General features: G+C 40.5%; 3 protein-coding genes and 1 non-coding gene across 4 annotated transcripts; 1 reads left to right on the forward strand and 3 right to left on the reverse strand.

Moving 5' to 3' along the window:
• Positions 1-246: 246 nt before the first annotated feature.
• On the forward strand, positions 247-3,694 carry s1pr5a (sphingosine-1-phosphate receptor 5a). The gene is made up of 2 exons (XM_031748352.2): positions 247-411; positions 1,096-3,694. Exon 2 carries the CDS (start codon positions 1,397-1,399, stop codon positions 2,531-2,533), a length of 1,137 nt encoding a protein of 378 aa, XP_031604212.1. The 5' UTR covers positions 247-411; positions 1,096-1,396; the 3' UTR covers positions 2,534-3,694.
• Positions 3,695-5,166: 1,472 nt separating this feature from the next.
• spc24 (SPC24 component of NDC80 kinetochore complex) lies at positions 5,167-9,754 on the reverse strand. Its single transcript, XM_039610782.1, has 7 exons — positions 9,736-9,754; positions 9,007-9,115; positions 8,343-8,517; positions 8,031-8,175; positions 7,834-7,938; positions 5,488-5,564; positions 5,167-5,385 (listed from the first exon to the last, which is right to left on the reverse strand). The coding sequence occupies exons 3-7, from the start codon at positions 8,506-8,508 to the stop codon at positions 5,279-5,281; spliced, it is 600 nt and encodes a 199-aa protein (XP_039466716.1). The 5' UTR covers positions 8,509-8,517; positions 9,007-9,115; positions 9,736-9,754; the 3' UTR covers positions 5,167-5,278.
• A 979-nt stretch (positions 9,755-10,733) lies between these two features.
• kri1 (KRI1 homolog) lies at positions 10,734-17,794 on the reverse strand. Its single transcript, XM_031748351.2, has 18 exons — positions 17,597-17,794; positions 17,383-17,459; positions 17,186-17,288; positions 16,998-17,100; positions 16,091-16,148; positions 15,955-16,004; positions 15,774-15,876; positions 15,601-15,678; positions 15,383-15,495; positions 15,069-15,297; positions 14,795-14,965; positions 12,999-13,074; positions 12,729-12,844; positions 12,468-12,630; positions 12,261-12,391; positions 11,658-11,722; positions 11,474-11,569; positions 10,734-11,390 (listed from the first exon to the last, which is right to left on the reverse strand). Exons 1-18 carry the CDS (start codon positions 17,679-17,681, stop codon positions 10,898-10,900), a joined length of 2,310 nt encoding a protein of 769 aa, XP_031604211.2. The 5' UTR covers positions 17,682-17,794; the 3' UTR covers positions 10,734-10,897.
• On the reverse strand, positions 11,809-11,907 carry LOC116326935. The gene has a single exon (XR_004199963.2). It is a non-coding gene; the product is annotated as a Z30 small nucleolar RNA (small nucleolar RNA).
• Positions 17,795-21,479: the final 3,685 nt, after the last annotated feature.

The raw sequence follows: 21,479 nt of genomic DNA on the forward strand, positions 1-21,479 counted from the left end.
ACACTTGAAATTTTTTAAAAATCCACTTGGCAGCTCTCTTACAGCAGCCCGTAGCTGCGCCCTGGGGACAAACTGATAAGGTGAAAAAAAAATCCCTCTCTCTTCCTCTTCTTCTGTTGCCGTGACAAACAGAAACAATCTGTCTTAGAGGTGCAATTTATCACAAGGGCAAAAAAACAAAACAAAAAAACAAACATATATATAAAAAATGAAGGGGTCAGGCGAGAGAGGGAGAGGAAAACTCGTTGAAACAAAGAGTCGTAGACCAACCCACTGCAAGTTCAGTCCTGCCCTCCTCTATTCCCACAGCACAGTCGCGTGTGGCTGTAGTGCGCTGTGATCGCAGAGCCTGCGTCCTCTCCTCCTGCCGGATCATTTCAAACTCTTACTGGATATTTAAACGTTTTTAAGGTGCGTTAAAGTTTTTATTCTCTAACTTTTTTTTTAGTTTGTTTCTTTTTATTCTGCGTGGGTAAAATGTATGACTCGCTTTAAAACTCATCAGTGTAGTTCATTTTGACTTCATATCGTGTGTTGGCCAGCTCTTATTTTACGTATGCCAATTAAGGCTAGACTTAGTTGTTAAATAAATAAATGACAAAGTAAATGAAATAAAATACAAAAAGCACAGAGTTAATTATGTTATCTATAGGACTTGTAGGTTTGGAGAGGTTAATGCATATTTACGCATGAATGGCAAATGGCTCTCTATGAGCTGGGAGCCACTTTGAAGTTTTTATGTGTAGTAGCAGTGAAAGAAAAACATTAATTTAACAAATTAAAAAGCAGAAAACTATAGCTTCTACTGCAACGAATTAAGGAAAATGATCAATTACAGCTTCCTCATTATTTCCATTCAAGCTTAAACCATTTTCCCCGATGAATTCATTACAGCTATTTTGAAGTTGTTACAGTAAATGGTCATTTGCCGCTGGAGACTTCCAATCCTCATTAGTCATTAATGTGATTCCAATCGAGTGTAGTCTTTTTATTATTATTGTTGCATTTTCGAATATTGGAGTTTAAGTGATCCCCTGTTTCCTTTCCTCCGCTGTTTCACGTCTCACGTTTACTTTTTCCTCTCGTTTTACGCAGGTTCGCTATCATCGCCTCCTAGTGCGCACCCCAAGCATTGAAAATTTTGATTTTTGGAGGAAACTTTGTCATACCACAGGAAATCCTAAGTGATAGCATCAAAGGAAGGCTTTCCACCCTGCATATTTAAGTTCCGAAAGAAGAAACAATGCTCAGGTGGAGGACTGTATGACACCTCATCTGTGGATCTAACCTAAAATCAGAAAAAGCAAAGGAAAAAAAAAATCTCGGGGAAACACAACAACCTGCTGCCTGTGTTGCTGTAGCCCCATCTTTTACCCCAAGGCCTACCTCTGCAACTATGTCTGTGATGTTTAGTGAGTACCAGAACAAGACCGTCATCACAGAGCACTACAGGTATGTGGGCAAGCTCGACAATGAGAAGTACCAGCAAGAGGGACTCAAACCCGAGGCCATTGCGTTCCTGCTGGTCTGTCTGCTCATTGTTGCAGAAAACGCTGTGGTGCTTCTGGCCATATGGAAGAACAAGAAGTTCCACGTTCCTATGTACTACTTACTGGGCAATCTGACTCTCTCTGACCTGCTCGCAGGCTTCACCTACATGGTGAACATCATTACGTCTGGTGTCCACACATTAAACATGACACCTGTGATGTATTTCCTGCGTGAGGGTGGTGTGTTCATCATGCTGGCCGCCTCCGTCATCAGCCTGCTGGCCATCGCCATCGAGCGCCATGTCACCATGGTGAGGATGAAGCCGTACCAGGGCAATAAACAGGGGCGCATGTTCGCTCTGATTGGAGCGAGCTGGGTGCTGTCTGTATTCCTGGGTGTCCTGCCAGTCCTCGGCTGGAACTGCTTGGGTAAACTGGGCCAGTGCTCCACAGTCCTGCCGCTCTACGCCAAGAGTTACATCCTCTTCTGCATCACAATCTTCAGCGCCATCCTCATGTCCATTGTGGTTCTGTACATCCGCATCTTCCGCATCGTCAAGGCCAACACTCAACGCCTCGCTTCAGTTCCGCACCGGAAAGGTCTTTACCGCAAGTCCCAGAAGTACATGGCCCTGCTGAAGACAGTCACCATAGTGCTGGGAGTCTTCATCGCATGCTGGCTGCCTCTCTTCATCCTCCTCCTGATGGACTTCTTCTGTCCAACCGGAAAGTGCAAGGTGCTCCATAAGGCAGACTACTTCCTGGGCATCGCTATGATCAACTCTCTTCTTAACCCCATCATCTACACCCTGACCAGCAAGGACATGAGGAGGGCCATCATCAGGCTGCTCTGCCGACCCTGCCTCATGACAGAAGACGGGCAGGTGAAGAAAATCGGGATGCCCTTCCTGGATTGTAGCACCACTAAGACGCAGACGGATGCAGCTTCACACAGGCTGGAGGGCCTGGACACGACAGTCTCCTCCGGTAACCTTACACCCTCGACGATTAAAGCCATTTATCCTAGGATATCTAGGACATGACACGGTGCCTCGCTCTTGAATTAGCACTGACAGCAAGCACTCGGACTAAGAACTTTGCCTTTAGTGTGTGATTCGATTAACCCCTCTGAACTAAGACGCATTATCGACTATGCAACAGGAGTTGAAGTTTTGTGTTGTGCACTCTGACATTGTTTCAGTTCTCATCAAAAGAATGTGCAACATGTTTGTGGCGATGTCCAAACAGGGAGAAAGACCTATATGGTTAAGCATTCAGTGTAAAAATATAAACTTTAATGTTCACAACTCATATAAAAGTGTGACTAACAGAAACATCAGTGCCTTAAATAGTAGCTTTAAGTTTCATGTAGGAAAAGAACAACAACAAAAAACAGCATTAGTTGTTTTTTTTTTCTGTGACTTAACAAGGCCAGTATTCTGATCAAGCACTTATCAGACAAATCAAAGAGTGTGTGCAGATGTTTCACATAAATGCATTTTGATAGACTGAACCCAAAGCCAAAGCACGAGATTAATCCTTATCTCTCCTCAGCCTGAGTAGCACATAATGATATGTTGTCATAAATGTGGAGCATCCACACCCAGCAACGCTGCTGCCAAACCCATGTAATTTCTGCCATATGAGTTTCTGGTCAGCGGCGCTGCTCGCCAGAGGTCCCCCCCTCCTTTTCCTCTGCAAACATCATACGCTCAGCGGCCTAGAGAGGACGTCATACAGAGGGGCTGAGCTGGGTGGTTCGCTGCTTTGGAGGTCCTTTTAACATATGTAGCGACACATGATGAATGCCTAAAAGCAATAAAAGCTGACAGCGGAGGCTTGTAGACGCCTTCTGGGTTTGACAGAGCAGTATGTGGCAGTGAGATGTTTTAGCTGTGGACTTTGGAGAAAGCTCGAGCTCGTTGTGTTTGATGAAATGGTGTAAACTTATTTTCTCAGCTTTAACTGATGCAGCAGCAACAGCAGCGACCGATCACAACCCATCAGAGTGTGTGCAACCTGGTGAATTAACTCTGTACTTATTTTAATACTGTACATTAATGAGAGTAAAATATATATTTACAGTTTTTTGTATACTTTGTAAATACTTCTAACCTACTTGTGTAGTATTTTTTTGTATAATTGTCATTTAAGTTATGATGGTTTTATAAGTGCACTGAATAAAAATATGTGAACGATTTTTACATCGAGGTCTCTTTGTGTCTTCTAAAGTTTCACAAGTCTCACAAGAGGTCGACATCCTTCCTGTTTCTTGCTACAAAACAATATCTATACATATACCTGGCACTTCCTGACTTATACAATAGGAAAACAAAGTATCCAACTCGAGATTAAAAAAAAGAGTCAGTAATAGACATATTTAAAAATGTTACCTCTCTATCACCTACTGTACATGGAGAAAAATGTGAAGTCACGCAATAAATGATGTGCTTGTAGCACTTTGTGTTTGATTTGACACATTTCTGGTACTCCGAGACGAAATACGACACCGTTACTTACTAAAGCTGGTCTTAAATTATCATGCCGCTACTTAATTGGTACTGAAAATACCTAAACTGACGACAAGTGGAGCATTTACCGAGTTACACAGAAGCATCGCTTAAATAATTCGGCAGAACTGAAAGCTCAAATACCTACTCAAACATCATCAAAGGAAAGCTCAAGAATACTAGACTGGAACGCGGGCTTAAGTGACAAAACCCCACCTCCATGGAAACCACTTGCCAAAACCACCGAATGATGTGTGCTGAGGCAGAGGTATCGATGAAGTTGCAGAAAGAAAAAAATAAAAAAAAACAGTACGCTTAATGCTCTGTTTACCGTAAGGAAACCACATTCTGGTAGCTGTGAATTTATGTCTCCCTAAGTCTGTATATGTCATCCTGCCCACTCTAAACCAAACACCATCCTGCAGAGAAAGGGGTGACTTAGTTCTTGTAGAACAAGGCCTGAGGGTATATAACACAACCCACAGTGTCATGCGTGGGCAACCAGGATACTTTATATTTGAACAACTATCTCCTGCTGCAAATGCACAACTTGCTAGTTCAGCAAAGCCACATATAAATGATGATGGGGGGATTTTAATGGCCTCGTAGTTCATGTTTTACTTTTGCAAAAGAAAAAAGAAAGGCCCAACAACAGCCACTGCAGACTGGACATAAAGGGAAAATTCAAATAAATAACTAAACTTGATATTTCTATTTGTATGTTTAAGGCGATCAATACAAAGTAAATGGAGCTAAAATTACAGGATGAGTGTGATTGCCAAATCAAACTAGATAATAAAATTACACTGAAAAGTGTAAAGCTATTAAATTAAATACTAAGACACCCAGTTTATAATAAATTAATTATACTACCTTGATATGGTGGCATTAATGAAGGGAAAAAATGAAAACCTTTATTTACTGATTTAACCCCTAAATCTTTTCTTAAATCTGTCAACAGCCTTTTCCTTGAATCTTTAAACTATATAACACTCAGTAAAGCAAAATGCCATCTCTAAAGACATTTAGAAAAGCTGTAGATGACACTCTACAGCGACATCTAGTGACCATCAATCCACTCAGTCTCATCCCATCCTCAGTACTGAAACACATTAGACAAAGGGGACTCCGACCAACATTTTAGGCACTAAACAAAAAGGCACAAATCCAAGGGTGTGACAATTTTAATTTTTAAAAACATGAGAACAGAACACGCACATCCACAGACAAACAAATAACACACTCAACTCCTCTGACTACTTCACATCCGTCCTTCGGCTACCACTCGGTGCTGACGAAGCCCCACAGCTGGTCGCTTACATCAATGCGAGAGCGCGAGGAGGTGTCGATGTTGATGGGGGTTGCCAGGTCTGCACCATAATGCACTGCAATGTAAGGAAAGGAGCTGACGGTCTGAAGCCACATCAACACCAAACTTCAAGTACATGAGATGATGGTGCACTGAAAATGAGAAAACATGACTGTACCTCCTTTTAAAATGTTCGCCGGGGTGTCATATTCCCACTTGATCTTGGTTATTAGGTAGTAGACCTGAGCCACGTATCTGTTAAAAAAGAGAGAAAAGAAATAAGAATAAACAGCTCCCAACTGAATTCACAAACAGTCAATGCGTCAGATCATCGCTGATTACATGCCTGCACAGTGCAGTGTTTAAAGCTCTTTACAGACATGTGATACACAACACTGTTGCCTTTTCTATTTTGACAGGAAGTACCATAAAAGGGTTAGAATATAAAAACAAAAATAAAAGGAAGTACCGGTACCATAAAAAAAAATCAGTTAATTGATTTTAAAAAAAAAAATCAAGATCTGGCCATAGTGGCAATTATTCAAACTCACAACATTTTTAAAAAAAGCATATAAAAAGTGAAATAGTTGAGGTGGGAATCATCTGATACAATAATATTGAGATTTTTAACATTATGCGATCTACTGATTATTGCAATACCTTACATTGTGATTTAGCACCTTTTTCAACTGCAAATGATGTCCTCAAAGTTTAACTTTGTCAGTATCTGTTACATTAATAAGATAAAGTTCTCTCACTTCAGTTATTTTTTGCTGAAAGATGAGATTATCAAACATACCAACACTGACACTCAAACCTGCCATTAGACGGCATCAGTCTGCAATCAGTCTGATACTGAATGGGGTCAAGTTGGCAATTACATGCAATCTATTTCTGATAATACACCAATTAATTGTAATATAACTTCAAAACTCACTGTTGCTGTCTACATAGACATAAATTCACATTTAACAAAAATTCATATTTAATTATTGCAGTGTGCAATCTGTATTTATAAATCAGATAGTTATCTGCAAACCTTCAACAATCTCTCTGAGTGACTGCAGTCGGTCCAAGTCAGAGTGCAACTGTTTGGAGAATGGTTGCCCCCTATCAGGTGAACTGCACAATCGCAACTCAGTCACCACAAGTGACTGAATGTGAAACAAAATCAACAGGAAGTGACCGACATAGACGTAAGAACACCGCTGTTGTGTGACTCAGCCATTAGATTGCTCTGAATTAGGAGTTAGCTTTGCCAAGCTGAGTGTAACCAATGTTGATTTAATGTAAGTTTGCTCAGCCAACATTATACCAGGTGGTGCATGAGATGAGCCCTCTTGTTCGTCATACTCCCAGACTATTTTAATTTATTATTTATTAAAATTTTCTTTATAAAGGCTTAATTCAATAGCTGAGATAAGCATATTCAAACTTTGATCATTCATATCCAGTATGCATAATAAGAAATGCCGTTTACTCCAGAGCTGTCAAAAGCCCGGGAATGTTAAAAGGCAACCGTTTGGAGAAGCATAGCAGACAACTGTCACTGTTACAAAAACAGTAAACTGGAAGTGCAGGTTTGCAGCAAATTCAGAAGAAAGATTTCCACAAACACCCACAGGCAACAAACTCACTTCCGCTTCCATTTAAGTTTATCCAAAACTTTGATTATTTTCATAACTGATGAATCTTGTTAATCCGGCCTGTCAAGACGTGTCTTCATTGCATTAAATATTTTACTGTAAAATATTTTTGTTTTGTTTTTTAAATCACCTTTAATGGTTGAACATTGTAATGCTAAATAAAAAAGTAAACAAATGATTTTTGCAGAAGTCTGTGCACACCTCTGGCAACTACAGGCATGCATGCTGCTTTTTTTCCTCTCTCTGTGATATTTATAGGGCAATGCTGATGCTAGAATGCAAAAACAAAACAAACCCCCCGATGTTCACACTTTGCTCCATGTGCAGCCTGTTAGGCATGCACAGCACAGTGAGATTGTGACATAAAGCTGGTGTGTCAGGCAAAATGAATTTTATGATCATGTTTTTGCTGTTTGGGGTAATCTCATCTCGCCAAAAACAATGATTTACTTAGCTACCTCAGCAACTAAGGTCAAAGAAACACATGCTCACAGTTGTAATCTCATGCTTACTTATGCATTAATGTGACCTTTTTGGAATGACTGCATAACTGAACCACCACTACTACAATCCATCTCTGCAAGTCAAACACACATTAAAAAGTGAACTTTCCCAACCATGAGAACCATTTAGGAGAATTCGATAACTTAAACATGACTTTTTAAGACCGCTTTAAGACCCATCTCACATCAATCCTGATGAAAAAGTTGAAAGAATTTAAAGAAAAATCCCAGAATTAAAAAATATCCAGATTGTCTTCACTGTTCACACGGAAAGTTGAGAGCATATGTATGTATGTATGTATATATATGTGCATATATATATATATATTCTTATTTGAGATGAAACCTTTTTTTAACTAATTGTACCACACTCACACTGCTGAAGGGATGACCTCGGTGGTGTCTTCTTCGACTTCACTCTGAAGAATCTCAAGCTCATTTTCAGCGTTTCTCAGACTCTCAAACTCTCTCTGAAGAAACCTGGAGGAGGGTTCAGGAAGATAACAAATAAAATGGACTTGGTTTATAGCCGTTTTTCTTCATGACAAACACACGCCTATAAAAAAGGATACTGTAATTCTGAGTCAGTGATCTGGCTCTTGGCTGTGCACTGCCTCAGCTGCTCCTCCAAGCTCTCCAGCTCCTTCTCCCTTTGCATCTTCTCCTGTTCCATGTCCAACAGCCTCTGACCTGCATTCTCTTCAATCTGAGCCAAATCTGAGGATGGAGGACAGCGACACACAGAGAGAAAACAATGACGTTTTTCTGACACAGACAGACGGTTTACATGAGTGCCACAAAATTTCACAGCCTTCACTTTGGATTCATGTGTCCATGAAAATGCACCCGACGGTGTGAAAGGAACAAACGGGCTGTTTGCTTACCTTTTAAAATCTGTGTGACAATCTTCGCTGTTTCTGTGTGTTGATCAAAAAGAGCCTGATGTTCATCTTTCAGTCCTTTCAGTTTGTCAGGCTGACTGCTGTTGATGAATCCCACCAAAGCCTCCCCAGTCTCCTCCAAATCTTGAAATTTATGACCTTGAGCCATAGTGGGCAGCTAGAAAGCACAGAAGATACTAGATTAAAGTGAAAACAATGTCGGTTAATGCTGTGAAAGAGTTTATGAAGACTCATTAAGCTTCAGGGGTAAACATGCAACCGTGAGAAACACCCAGATGAGTTAGTCTGACTGTGTAATAACACAAAGTTTGAGTATCTTGATAATTCCGTTTAACAAGGGGAAGAGATTATTTTCGCTCTTGGACATACGCTCCTGTTACAAACTGTACGTTAAACAGTTTAGAAAACATTACTTTCCATTTTAAGCGCTATAGGTGAAATTTTAAGGCCCATAAAGACTTGTTTACGTTTACGAATCAAAGCTTCCTTTGAACGGTAGCTGCGTATCAAGCTAGCATGCACTAAAAAGGCTAACAAACACAGAACGAGTGCCCAACAACATCCTCCAGGGTATGTCAATCAAGTAACAACAGGGCTATGGAAGGAAGAAGCATGTTTTGAGGTCAAATTAAAACAGTAAACATACCGACTAGCACTCCTCCAGGATTCAAATTCATCCGCTGAGCGCGCCGCTTCTTTTCTTCTTCGTTGGTAGTAGTCTGACTTTCAGACCGTCCTTAAGCTCATACCGCCCCCTAATGTACACCAGTCAAATGACAAAACATGCGAGGACTAGTTGATTTTACAGAAATCCCTGTTGTAATTTTACTTTAAATGATTTTAAACACGCTGGTTAATCATTTAACTTTGCAGATGTTGACCTTTTAAAGCAGCTTTGCATGAGGAATGGAATAAGGTACAAGTCTTGTGTATTGATACACTTTCAACCCTGTTCCCCCCCCCCTTGTTATTTTTCCAACTATAGTTGGGGAAAAAACCATTTCCAACCACTCGCTTTTGAAACTGGCCAAAACAAAAGATACAACCCACTCAATATAGCAAATTGATTTTGCAGTTATAAGCAGAGATGGGCAGTAACGCGTTACTTGTAACGCGTTACTGTAATCTGATTACTTTTTTCAAGTAACGAGTAATGTAAGGGATTACTATTGCAAAAACGGTAATTAGATTACCGTTACTTTCACGTAGGAACGCTGCGTTACTGCGTTACTAAAACCGTGATTTTTTGCGAGAACGTCTCATGACAGTGACGTAAGCGAGTGCGACGTTCGTGACAACAGCTGTCTGCAGATCATAATATATCGAGTGCGGGACAGAGTGTAGCATGCAGCGTTTAAAGCGTGGAAGTACTGACCTTATTTTGAGTTTGATTCCATAAAAAGTGACAAAAACATTAGTGTCCGTTGTGCGTGGAAGAAAACTACTTTTTACAGCGAAAAAACCCCTAAACTTCCAAGCAAGCACCGAGTGTACTACGACGTAATGTGAAATTCACAGAGAAACTCGCGGATTCTTCCACTGACCGCTGCAGCACACCTGCACCAGGGTAAACCTCCTCCGCCTACCCCAGTCCTGCTTTACAGGTGAAAATAGAGCAACAGGACCGCTAGTCTTTGATTTTATTTATTTTCTGCTGTGTTTTACTTGCATCTATTTGAAAGAGTGAGTGTAAACACAAAAAAATATTTTATTTTATATGCTGGAATGTGCAGAAAATAGGTTTAAATGTTAAACAAATTTCTTCCAGTCAGAGAATGTTGCATATAATTTAATTTTTGCTTGATGCATAAAGTTAAAAGATTAAAACTAATAAAACAAGTTTTAAAAGAGACTTTTCCATTTGATTACATTTTGTATGATGAATTATGCAGAAAAAGTAGAATTGGGCTGAAAGATCTATCGCTTTATCACCTATTCAGGTTGTAAATCGTGTTTTTAAAAAGTAACTAAGTAACTAAGTAACTAAGTAATTGATTACTTTTGAAAATAAGTAATCAGTAAAGTAACGGGATTACTTTTTGGGGGAAGTAATCAGTAATTAGTAACTGATTACTTTTTTCAAGTAACTTGACCAACACTGGTTATAAGACAGGCCAACCAACAAGCTGTTTTGAGCTACGATGCACTTCTACAAGCCCCCGTGGATGACATTTAAAACAAACCACAATGCTATTGGGGTTTCAGGAATTAGCAATTCATGCAGGTTCTCAGGGGTCCAGTACATCAATGAGCTGCTGCCAGATCTGAGTCATAAATGCCTGACATACAAAAACCACCCACACCTAACCATAAGCTGGCACAAATGACTCCAACCAATGCAAGAGTCACAAGATTACACAACAGAACTGGAGCTTCAGGTTTTCATAGCTACCATTTAATACACATTTTATTTACATTATACAGTCAAAAAGGTCAATGTGAAGAAGTGAAACATTGGGAAAGTTTGCCATTTCTCCATATTGTATTTCACACCATGATTATGAAGGATTGTATCTGAAACAGTGGCAGAGCTGTCATCACTCTTTGTTTTTCTGCTTCTCCTTCTTCTCCTGAGCTTTTCGTTTTTGTCTGCCGAGCTGTCTGAAGTACAATCTCTTGGGGTTCAGGCCGTAGGCCTTCAGTCTCTGCCTACTGAACTCCCGGCCGCCTATCTTCACCCCGGTTCTTCCTGAGAGGATACGGCCACCTGAATGCATGTGCTTCTTCTTAGACCATTTCGGTCTCTCAGTCCCATTTTTCACTTCTTCTGGTTTAGCTGCTGCCACCGCCTCCTCCGTAATCTGGGGTTCTCCTTTATGTTTCTTCTTCTTGGGAATCAGAATCTCCTCCTCATCCTCAATGGCATCCCCGGCCTCCTGAAGAGCCTGAACAAGAGTCTGTTCTGTAGAGTCCACAGGAGGGACTGCACTACCATCCCCTTCTTCTGTGTTTTGCTTCTCAGCGTTTTTCAGACGATCTCTTCGCTTCTTGCCCACCTTTGTCTTAGCCTCAGTCACATCTTCATTGTCTCTGTAGGGTAAATTAACATGGTCACATATTGATAAAATGATTGGAACATACTGATCTACTGTATTAATGAATATGTTACTCACTCCAGATACACAGAGCTAAGGATTTCTCTCTTCTTCCTGTCATTCTGAGCCTTGATTTTATAGTTCTTCAGATCGCTCAGCTCTTCCTTTTCAGACCTGTCAAAACGAAGAAGAAAAAAAAAGTTGAACAACAGACATCAGATAAAAGGGACAAAACACTTTATAGCAAACAGAACCAGTGTACCTGAACATGCACGTCTTCCTCAGAGAGCACCAGCGGTTCAGCTCCTTGTCATTAGCCTTTATAATCTGCGGAGAGGAAGCAGCCTCATTAGTTCAAATCAATTTTTGGATAATTTTGCATTTGCTGCCACTTCATCAAATCACTGTGTGGTCTGCTCAGAGAGAAGATTAAGCTGAGATCATTCCCTGGTCAGAGCTCTCCCCAGAGGGAAGCAATACCAGATCAATCTAGCCAAGGCTCATCACCGCAGAACAATTCACCTACAGCCTAAACACCATCTCCTGCACATGCTCTGCTGCCCTGACTCCTCTATATGCTGGTGCATGTGGGAACAGAACAGAGTGGGTGTCATGTGCCCGGACTCATGCATGGCCAGATCAAAGAGCATTTCCCATAATGAGAGCAAATGAGATCATCCACAACCTAATGTGCACTACATGGCAAGCTACTGCAACACATTCATGACATCATTAAGAGCCAATATGGAGGCTACAAGAAGACTGAAACAGCTAAAGTGAGCCGACTTCAGCTTAATGTGCTCATCATCATCATTAACCTGCCACTGTGCAAAAATGAAAAGCCTGCAAGTGCAACCTCTCTCACCTCATCTGTGGTCAGGCCAAAGTCATTGGGCACCACGTGCCTGTAGCGAAACCTGCACGGGAGGTCATCGATGATGTCCTCGTAGTCCAGCTTGTAGTACTCGTCCAAGTACTGCTCGAAGGTCTTCTCCTCTGAAACGACAGCGCTCCGTCAGACAACCTCCACTCTGTGTGTTAGAGAGCACGTGCGAGCTTTAACGGCACTTACGAGGATCAAACACAGGTTTGTTCTTGGTGATGACCTCCGCAAAGTGAGACTTCTTTTTTTTCTTGCCCATTTGAGGCAGATCCTCCTTCTTCATCATCTTCCTCTCCTTTTTCTTCTTCTTCTTGGAAACTGTTTGCTGACTGGGGTCATAGTCTGCATCCATCTGCAGAAACAGGTTTAAACAAAGATCTTTTAGTGAGAGAGACTGTTGATCAGGACAATCAGCATCAGACAACTGATCAGTAAGGAGCATAAGCTCACATTAAAGTCTTCATCCTCGCAGTAGGGCTCAGCAGCACTGTACTCCTCTCCATCATACTCCTCGCCGTAGTCCTCCTCGCGTTCCTCTCCGGTCCAAGTGTCCCAGTTCCAGTGCTCTGACACACACAGGAGGTTATGTTCAGACATTTATGCAAAAGATAAACAGAGCACAATAATCACAACAAATTTCTACTCATGACTCAGTGCAACCCACAAATGTGCATTTAGCGCATGTCAATCTGATTAACACTGGCTTCTCAGCTAGCTTACCCTCCAGCTCATCATCGTCCTCAAACTGAGGCTTCTCATCCTCCTCCTCTCCGTAGTATTCGTCTCCAAAGAATTTCTGCAAACACAAACTGCCGGTGAAGTTAAACAAGACTTTAAGTTCTTTCTGCGACCTCCTGGTTTAAATGCTGGAGCAGAGGCCAGAGGCACGCAAAGAAATCAGCCAAACACGACGCAGCTGTGTGAACCGCAGGAGGCCGGCCATCGTTAAGGTAAACGCCGACAGCTGTTGCTTTGCTGCTCCTGCTCTGGATTTGAAGCTTTATCCATGTTACAATCATAGCAGGTAGCTTGTTTACACCACTCCCCCCCCCTCGCTCTACGACTGAAAATAAATACATTTTCCATAAATGAGTCCAAATTTTGGGTTATAATCTTTCTGTTTAATCTTTCAAGTCTCAGACCAACCCTAAGAAGGTTTCAGAAATCCCCACCCCCCCAAAAAAGAGATTTTTTTAAATGTTATATGACAGCAAGTTGTTTCATTGTTATCTTATTACTTATCACTGAAATATAAAACCAGAAGTCCTCTAAATGTGGGTAGCAGTAAATTTTCATACTTTCCTTTGTGATCCATGATCATATGCCACTGATTGTTTGGCTCCTCCCAACAGAGTATATGTGGGTTTTATCTCCTCCCTCCAAAGTGTGTGTTTGTGTGTGTAGCAGGATTTATGGTCCCGCAAATGTGTCTTCCTTACATCAAGTCCTGGTAAGTTTTAGAGCAGATTCTAATAATTTCTTCTCAAGTCACCGCATGGCTTGGCACGTCCGTACCTCTCTGAAGGTTTAACCCTGCACACTCGCATTAGATCAGTATGTTGTACTGAGCAAATGCTCCCAGCTGTCCCTAGGTCCAGATTAAAACACAGGGGAATTTGCCCTCTCCAACACCAGACATTAAAAACTAACATAAAATCATTTTTAAAATTCTTTTGCTTTATAAAAAAGAAGCTAAATTCTGGCATGTTTATTTTTTCTTGTTATCTTACAAGTTTTTTGGGTTTTTTTGTTGATTAATGTGTTCTATCCTAATGCTTTATCATTGCAGTGTGCATTAAAATTATCGCAGTGTGCTTTAGCAACTAATACCATTCACTCGATGATTACATCGTGGTAAAACTTTATGCGTATAAAACGCAGCATCCTCACCAAATAAATACGAACAATTGTTGTTTTTCACTGGTGTAAAGCCTGAGGTTTGTTTGGATGATTAGCTTATGTACTTGTACAGGATAAAGGTTAAATCTAATCTTTTTTGTTAGCCAGTTTTCATGACAAAAGCTAAAAAGCCTGGGATTAAAGAGAACCACACCTTGGATTATCTGCATGTGCCACAGTAAACTCCACAGAGATTCTCAGTTTTCATACATGCAGCATGGCAGCAGATGGCTGCTCCTCCCTGAGCCTGGTTCTGCCAGATGTTTCTTCCTGTTAAAAGGGATTTTTTCTTCCCCACTGTCAACAAGTGCTTGCTCATATGAGATCATCTGATTGTCAGGGTTTTGTCTGTATTACTGTATTGCTAGCTTTACCTAACAACATAAAGGACCTTGAGACAGCTATTGTTGTGATATTTGGGGCTATATAAATAAAGCTTGAGTTATGCTTTTGTGGTGAACAGATGTGGAATCAGGAAAATTCCTGCACATTTTGTTCTGTGTATGCATGATTTTGTCAGACCGCGTGTGTGTGTGTGTGTGTGTGTGTGTGTGTGTGTGTGTGTGTGTGTGTGTGAGAGAGTGTGTGTGTGTGTGTGTGTGTGTGAGTACACTGACCTGCATGAGCTGGTCGTGCTGTTTTGGATCGAAGTCTCCGTCGAGGTCGGCTTGATCGAAAGCGAGCTGCTCGTTCCCCGTCAGCTCCTGGAGCTTCTTCAGCTTCTCCATAATCTCTTTCCTCTTCAGGTTCTTCAACTGCTTCAGCTGCTCCTGCTTCTGTTCTTTCTCCTGAAGTGATCAGGAAAGAGGCAAATATTAACAAACGAATAAAGGATCAACTTGGATTCCTGTGGGGTTTTTTTTTTCTTTCCTTCTCCTACATGATCCACACCTTTTGCTTCCTTTCTTTAATTTCCTCCCTTTTGCGTTTCCTGCGGTCGTCCTTGGTGCGCACAGAGGTGGCGATGTTTCGGGGGTAGGTCTTGACCTGTTGAGAATCGGGCTCTTCAAAGCGGAAGTTGTAGCTCCTCTCAAAGTTCTCCTGGCGCTCTAAGAAAGTCTCCCCCTCCTCCTCGGAATCCTCCACGTCATCCTGGACCACCTCATCGTAGGTTGGGATCCTGCATGTGGCCCAATAAGTCAGTGTTAAAGCCGGTGTTTCTTCACTTCACGAGTAAGACATAAACCAACTGGTCCTCCACATACCGTTCATCATCGTCATCATCATCATCTAGGTAGCCCTTGTTTAGCACGTAATCCCTCAGGAAACGCTCCTTTTCATCCAGCTGTGGGTCATTCCAGTAGTCTTTTAAATATTTCTGTCAACACAAACCATTTATAACCAGTCAGTTAAACACAAACATCTTTCTCAACCAAAATGTAAATTCCTGAACACTTCTCCAGCCTTTTTTACACACACTCACCATGTCCTTCACCTCCTCCGCACCTTCGAGTTCTGCCTGGCCTTTCAGCCACTCCACATAATCTGCCTCTTCTTTATCCTACGAGCATCCACAGATAAGTTTGACCTGACCTGAAAATCATCTGTAAATGAAGCCAAATTAAAGATGAGGAGCAGCAGGTATCAGCTTCTGACCTTCTCCTCCTGTGTTTTGATCCTCTTCGTCAGCAGCTGGGACGCTCTGTCTGCCTCACCACCTTCATCATCGTCATCGCTGTCCTGGATGAACTTCCAGAAGCTGCAGAGAGAGATTTGGACTTCAGTAAGCAGTCTTTGAGTGCGAGAGTGGGACAGCACGAGGTGTCTCTTAACTTACCTTTCCTTCAGCTCCTTCTGCTCCTGCATGTAGCTGGGCGAGGCGGCTCTCTTTGAAGGAAAACAGAGGTGATTAATGAAAGCATCTGCGGTTTGTTCATTCCTGAGGAAACACATGAGTGAATAACTTTGCCTACCTCTTTTCTCTTGACAGCCTCCTCATCATCGCTGTCATCGTCATCATCTTCATATTTGCTGCAAAACAAGAATGAGACATGTTACAGGGAACACATGAAAGAGGAAGACACCAAATGCTTCCTGACCCACTAAGCAGCGAATCAGGGACTGGTTTTCTTTGGCATCTTACAAGATCTGTGTAATTAATTATAAATACACTTGCCGGCCAATACATTAGGAACACCTGTTCAACAACTAATCACGCAATCACATGGCAGGAATTCAGTGCACTTAGTCATATAGACCATAGTCAAGACAACCTGCTGAAGCTCAAACGAAGCATCAGAATCAGGGAAGATTGTAATTCAAGTGACTCTGAACATGTGAAAGTTTCTTCAACATGACAAAGAATTCACTGCACTCAGATTCTTCCATTCATCAGATCTCAATCCAATGGAGCATGTTTGGGATGTGGTGTTTCACTTCATGGATGTGGGGCTAACCAATCTGAACTAAATGTTTAATGCTGTCATGTCAATTTGAACCAAAATCTCTGATGATTGTTTCCAGCACCTTGTTGAATTGATGCTACAAAGAATTAAGGCAGTCCAGAAGGCAAACAAGGAAAGCAGGTACTAGCATGGTGTAACTAATTAAGTGAGTGTATGATTGTATATGAGTGTATATTGCATCCCTGCCATGTCATTTTGTGACACTTCCCAACCAGAACACCTCAACCTTTGCAGCATTAGGTAAAATTGTTTTTCATATCAGACACCATATCCATCAATATCCATATTGATGTGTCAATATCAGACAGTAATTACCAGCACATTAGTCAGGCTCTAATTTGGTACTACCTGTATTGATATCCCTTATAGATGTAGTCTCATGCTATTTGATGCAGTTAAACAGATTTTCACTCACCCTTCCCTTTCCAGGATGACTTTTCTTTCATAGTCTTTAAGATACATGGGCTTTACTGCTTTCTCCTTCGAGGTGGAAGGTTTTGCATCACTGCTGGATGCACCTGAAAGCAACATGTAAGTCACTTCACCTCATGAAGATTATTACTAACCATCAAAACAACGCTAGTGTCAATACCCAACAATTACCTTCTGAGTAGAACTTAGCATCTCTCTCGTAGATCTTTGGGTCCTTCTTCTTCAGCAGCGACAGAGTCCTGTAAAAATCCCTCTCAACATCAGGGTCCAGCTCCTGAAGGTGAGAAATCACACAAACACAGTTATGCATACAAGCACCTCACTGATGAAGAGTGGAAGCAAAAGAAAAGTTAGAGATGCTAACTGACCACTTCACTGTCATCGGAGCTGGACTCTGAAGACCCCGAGTCACTCTCATCTGCTCGGTCTCCGTAGCGATCCTTCACTGCACAAACACAGCGTGAACGCAGAGATTATAATAGCAACTTTCACATTTCCCTGGAGAAAACAACTACTTTTAAAGCTAGCAATACTTCCCCACGTTGGGACGCTAACACGCTGCTTAGCTAGTGACACACTTACGTCTCTGCAGCTCTTCTTTCTGTCGATACTTCTCATATTTCTGCGCGAACTGAGAGTTAATCTTCAGCTCCGACTTGCCCGACATGTTTTCACAGAAAAAAAGTCCCCTGTAGTTTAAATATCACAAGTAAACACAGCCAAGAGAAGTAATCCAGGTCGCTCACAGAAGCATGGTAACGCTTGAACACGTGGTTTCCGGTGTACGATTCGTGCGTTACGTCGATTGGCCGGCAGGGGGCGCGCGACTACCAGTTTGATGAGTTGAAGCCCCAAATCCTCGCGCTTCCTATAACTGTAACGCCAAGTATCATGAGTTTTTGAGACTGCTACGTCATCAGTGTGACTTTTTTCCTGTCCTGAAAAATCTGAATAAATTGCACAATAAATTTAAATGACCATTTTCACTGCCAGAGCTTCTTTTTTGTTATTTTAAATAGTAACAAACGTTTCGTATATGAAGCAACAAATTACACTGATTTACAAATGTTTATCCCCTTAAAAGATCTTTGCACGAACTAGTTGAATTAATTTAATTTTATCCATATTTGTACATTATGTCAGCTCTTCTGTAAGTGCATATTTTGTGTACCTATTTGGACTGCGTGGCCTACATTTTTACATCATATTGATTATATTTTATGTTTGAATAGTTTCCCGTTTGAAAGTATTTACATTTATGCTGCTTTATTCACCAGATTATGTTTGTTCTTCTAAGTAACATTGCAGGCATGTCCATAAGTTACACTAGTGTTCAAATGCTTTGCTAAAACATTGAAAAGTAACAGAAAATTGCAAAGAGCCATGATTTGGAAAGGAACTTGAAACACAGTTACAGATAAAAAGTCTGTAAAAATAACATGCATGAAATCTACTGGGCTGAATAATCGTCCCAAACTCAGACAAATGTTCAAAAGGTTTGAGGGTAAAGCGACTGTTTATGACTCAACAACAGAAAATGCATAAATGACATACCATCAAAACATAAATAATACTTCTGTGGAGCAAAGTTAGTTTAAACAACAACCAGTGGGGGAAATTACTGAACAGGACGGAGGGGGGCAAGACTGTGTGAAGTATGAGGCTGTTCTGATATGTTGTTGTTTTTTCTTTTGGATTTGATATGTTCCTTTCCAAAATAAGTTACTGAATAAGAGAAAACCTTTTGATGAAGCCTAAAGATAAAAAAAAAAAAAAAAAAAAAGTAGAGTGTTTGTTGCTTTCTGTTTATCTTTATACAAAGCAGTCAGTGTAATTCATTAAACCTAATGTTTAACCTCAGGTTTACAATGGCCCTACCACACGGTTATATATTAAGTCCACTAACATTTACTGTATATTAATGATTTCTCACAGCCGACTCATGGGATAGAATTGCAAATCTTAGCCATTGTACAAATACACTCATAAGAGGCTGAACTGGCAGGTCAAGCTTCTAAATGTGAAGCTAACAGCAATATCTTACATTAAATATATTAGCTAGACAAAAAGGGTCATTTATACAGTTAATGAAGTTTTATATCTCCCCCAATTCTTAGTATAAAAATACTAACGGAAAATAGTCATTATAACTAAAGCTTAGACAAATGATTGGTTGTAAAGTGCAGACGTTATCTTGTATGATATACTTCAAATACAAATTTGAGCTAGCTGTGTTTTATGACTCTTTTCTTTTTCTTGCTTCTTTCTATTCCTATTCCACAATGTTTTAGAGGAAAATATTGTACTTCATTACATTCATCTGACAGCTTTAACTATCAGTTACTTTTACAAATGAAGGAATTTGAACACAAAACATACAGTATGAAAGAATAAATGAGGTTTTGTTATAACAAATTCTGTTATAAGTACGGCTCAAACAAATAGTAAATAAACAAATCAGGAAATAGACTGACTAAATAGACTTTCAGCTATTTGCATACTGTTTGAGGATATGTATTTTTACTATTTTCAGAAAAAGAGCTTCACCCAAACCAACAATTACAATAGCACTCATACAGTGATGCATGGACTGGACTGGTTCTTATACTCTATCTGAGCACTGAGTACTTTATACAACTTGCCTCATTGCTTTTTCATAAGTAATTCTAATTTAACTGAAAGTATACAGCAGTTATAAGAGATCCTGTTTTCATGTCTGATAAAATATCCACAAATCATTTTTAAAAAAGGAAATAAATTTAAGTTTCAGGCATCGACACCATTCCTAACACTGACACAAAATTAAAATAAAAAAACTTTAAAGTTGATGCACTTCTTATTATTGTTAGCAAGGCTGATAAATCTGCTGTCTGGTGAACAGTGTGTGCCTTTCAAATATGGGTTGTGTGTCTCCAAAAAACACGATCTGAGCAAAGGTCAGTGTTTGGTCCAGGAACTGTCTGCCCAGCTGACGGAGTTTGTTTACTCAGTATCAGGTGAGCAGTAATGTCATATCCCAACCCACTCAGGGACAACATCCCTTAAGCGTTTGGTGTTTTTATTGGAACCTGCAGTCAAATATGCCATATGTATAATATTTAACCCTAATTAATGGAGTTATGTAAAAGTAGCCATCCTGTTTATGCGACCACAGAGCCGAAATATCAAATTAAGTATTAAAAAACATGAAACATACTGAGTCACACGGCAGAAAGGCGCTTGAACTTATACATGTTCATCTGTGGAAGAAACTAAAAGAATCATAGTGGTTAAATTAATGATTAATGATCAGAAGGGATTTAGATAAAAACCTTTATGTAGAAAACAGAACAAACCGAATTGTTCCCCACAGCACGGAGTCTGGGACGATGTGTGCCCGATATCGTTCAGCTCAGGAAATTGGCTCACGGATGAATTAATGATGCAGTATGTTCATAATAACGCACACTACGGCACTTCCTCTGAGGAACATCTGACAGTCTGTTTGCTTTCACATCCCTGTGTGGCTCTGTGTTTACCCACGTGTCTTTAGCATCTTCTGGCTCCTGTTATCAGCTCAACACTTCGCTGCTACTCAGCCTTGAACCTTGCACATGTCTGCTGGTGGATTTGACCGCTCGTGGACAGAGCTGTGCCCGGTCACTGTTGTTGTGACTTATCCCCACAGCTGATTTAGAATACTTACAAAACTGAGAGATTTAGATTTAAATTTAACTGTCGGTCTAAATGAGGATGATCTGAAATTCAGGGAATTTTTATTCAGCCTTTCAATTCCCAAAGTAATTTTTTTTTTAATTTTTTGCTTTAAATGCAAACAAGAGTGAGCCAAACTGTATATAAGTTTACTCCAGAAGCATACCTCCCTACATCTGCTCACTTTTCTACAAATACAGATAAGCTCGCTAATTAATCAAATCACCTCAATTCACTATAGTACTCAGTTTAATGATGCGAAAGTTACACAGATTAAGTATTTCTTAATCATTTAACATCATAAAGTTTCTCTTACAAAATACTTTATAGCTCTTATATCTACCAATTTAATTTGACACAAATAAACAAAAGATTGTAACGTTGTTTTTTCCTACTTGTGGGCGTGTTGGAGAATTTCGGAGAATGGTGGGGTGTCGCTTTTGGCTTTGACGCGGACTTTCTAAGAAATGGGTCTTGTTTTCAACTGATCTATAACAGCACAGCCTCCGCTCAGCCCACCAACGTTTTCAGCTGGGTTCGCTTAAAAAAACAATAGGACCACGATGACAACACTGAGAATGTGAAGCACACAGTCGTGGTGAAAAAAGAAAAGACACTCTCTTTTAATTCTCAGATTTTAGCTATCGGAGCAAAATAAAAATGTCCCAGCTCTTAATATTTCTTAAGATTAGGAAAATACAGCCTCAGGTGAATATTAACACATGCCATCCTGCACTGTGTCAGTATTTACTTCATTCACCCAAAATGTGTC

This window comes from Oreochromis aureus, linkage group 4, assembly GCF_013358895.1.
Source record: "Oreochromis aureus strain Israel breed Guangdong linkage group 4, ZZ_aureus, whole genome shotgun sequence".
NCBI lineage: Eukaryota > Metazoa > Chordata > Actinopteri > Cichliformes > Cichlidae > Oreochromis > Oreochromis aureus.

What these genes read in the sequence shown, in the direction of transcription:
- kri1 (XM_031748351.2), bottom strand. Translation starts at nt 17,681, where the DNA reads ATGTCGGGCAAGTCGGAGCTGAAGATTAACTCTCAGTTCGCGCAGAAA. An exon ending in CGGAGGAGGTGAAGGACATG is followed by an intron (nt 15,496 to 15,600) that starts GTGAGTGTGTGT and finishes TTGTGTTGACAG; the next exon opens with AAATATTTAAAAGACTACTG. An exon ending in GCGAGGATGAAGACTTTAAT is followed by an intron (nt 12,631 to 12,728) that starts GTGAGCTTATGC and finishes CTGTTTCTGCAG; the next exon opens with ATGGATGCAGACTATGACCC.
- spc24 (XM_039610782.1), bottom strand. Translation starts at nt 8,508, where the DNA reads ATGGCTCAAGGTCATAAATTTCAAGATTTGGAGGAGACTGGGGAGGCT. An exon ending in GAGGTCATCCCTTCAGCAGT is followed by an intron (nt 5,565 to 7,833) that starts GTGAGTGTGGTA and finishes CTTTTTTAACAG; the next exon opens with ATACGTGGCTCAGGTCTACT. An exon ending in GGCGAACATTTTAAAAGGAG is followed by an intron (nt 5,386 to 5,487) that starts GTACAGTCATGT and finishes CTTACATTGCAG; the next exon opens with TGCATTATGGTGCAGACCTG.
- s1pr5a (XM_031748352.2), top strand. Translation starts at nt 1,397, where the DNA reads ATGTCTGTGATGTTTAGTGAGTACCAGAACAAGACCGTCATCACAGAG.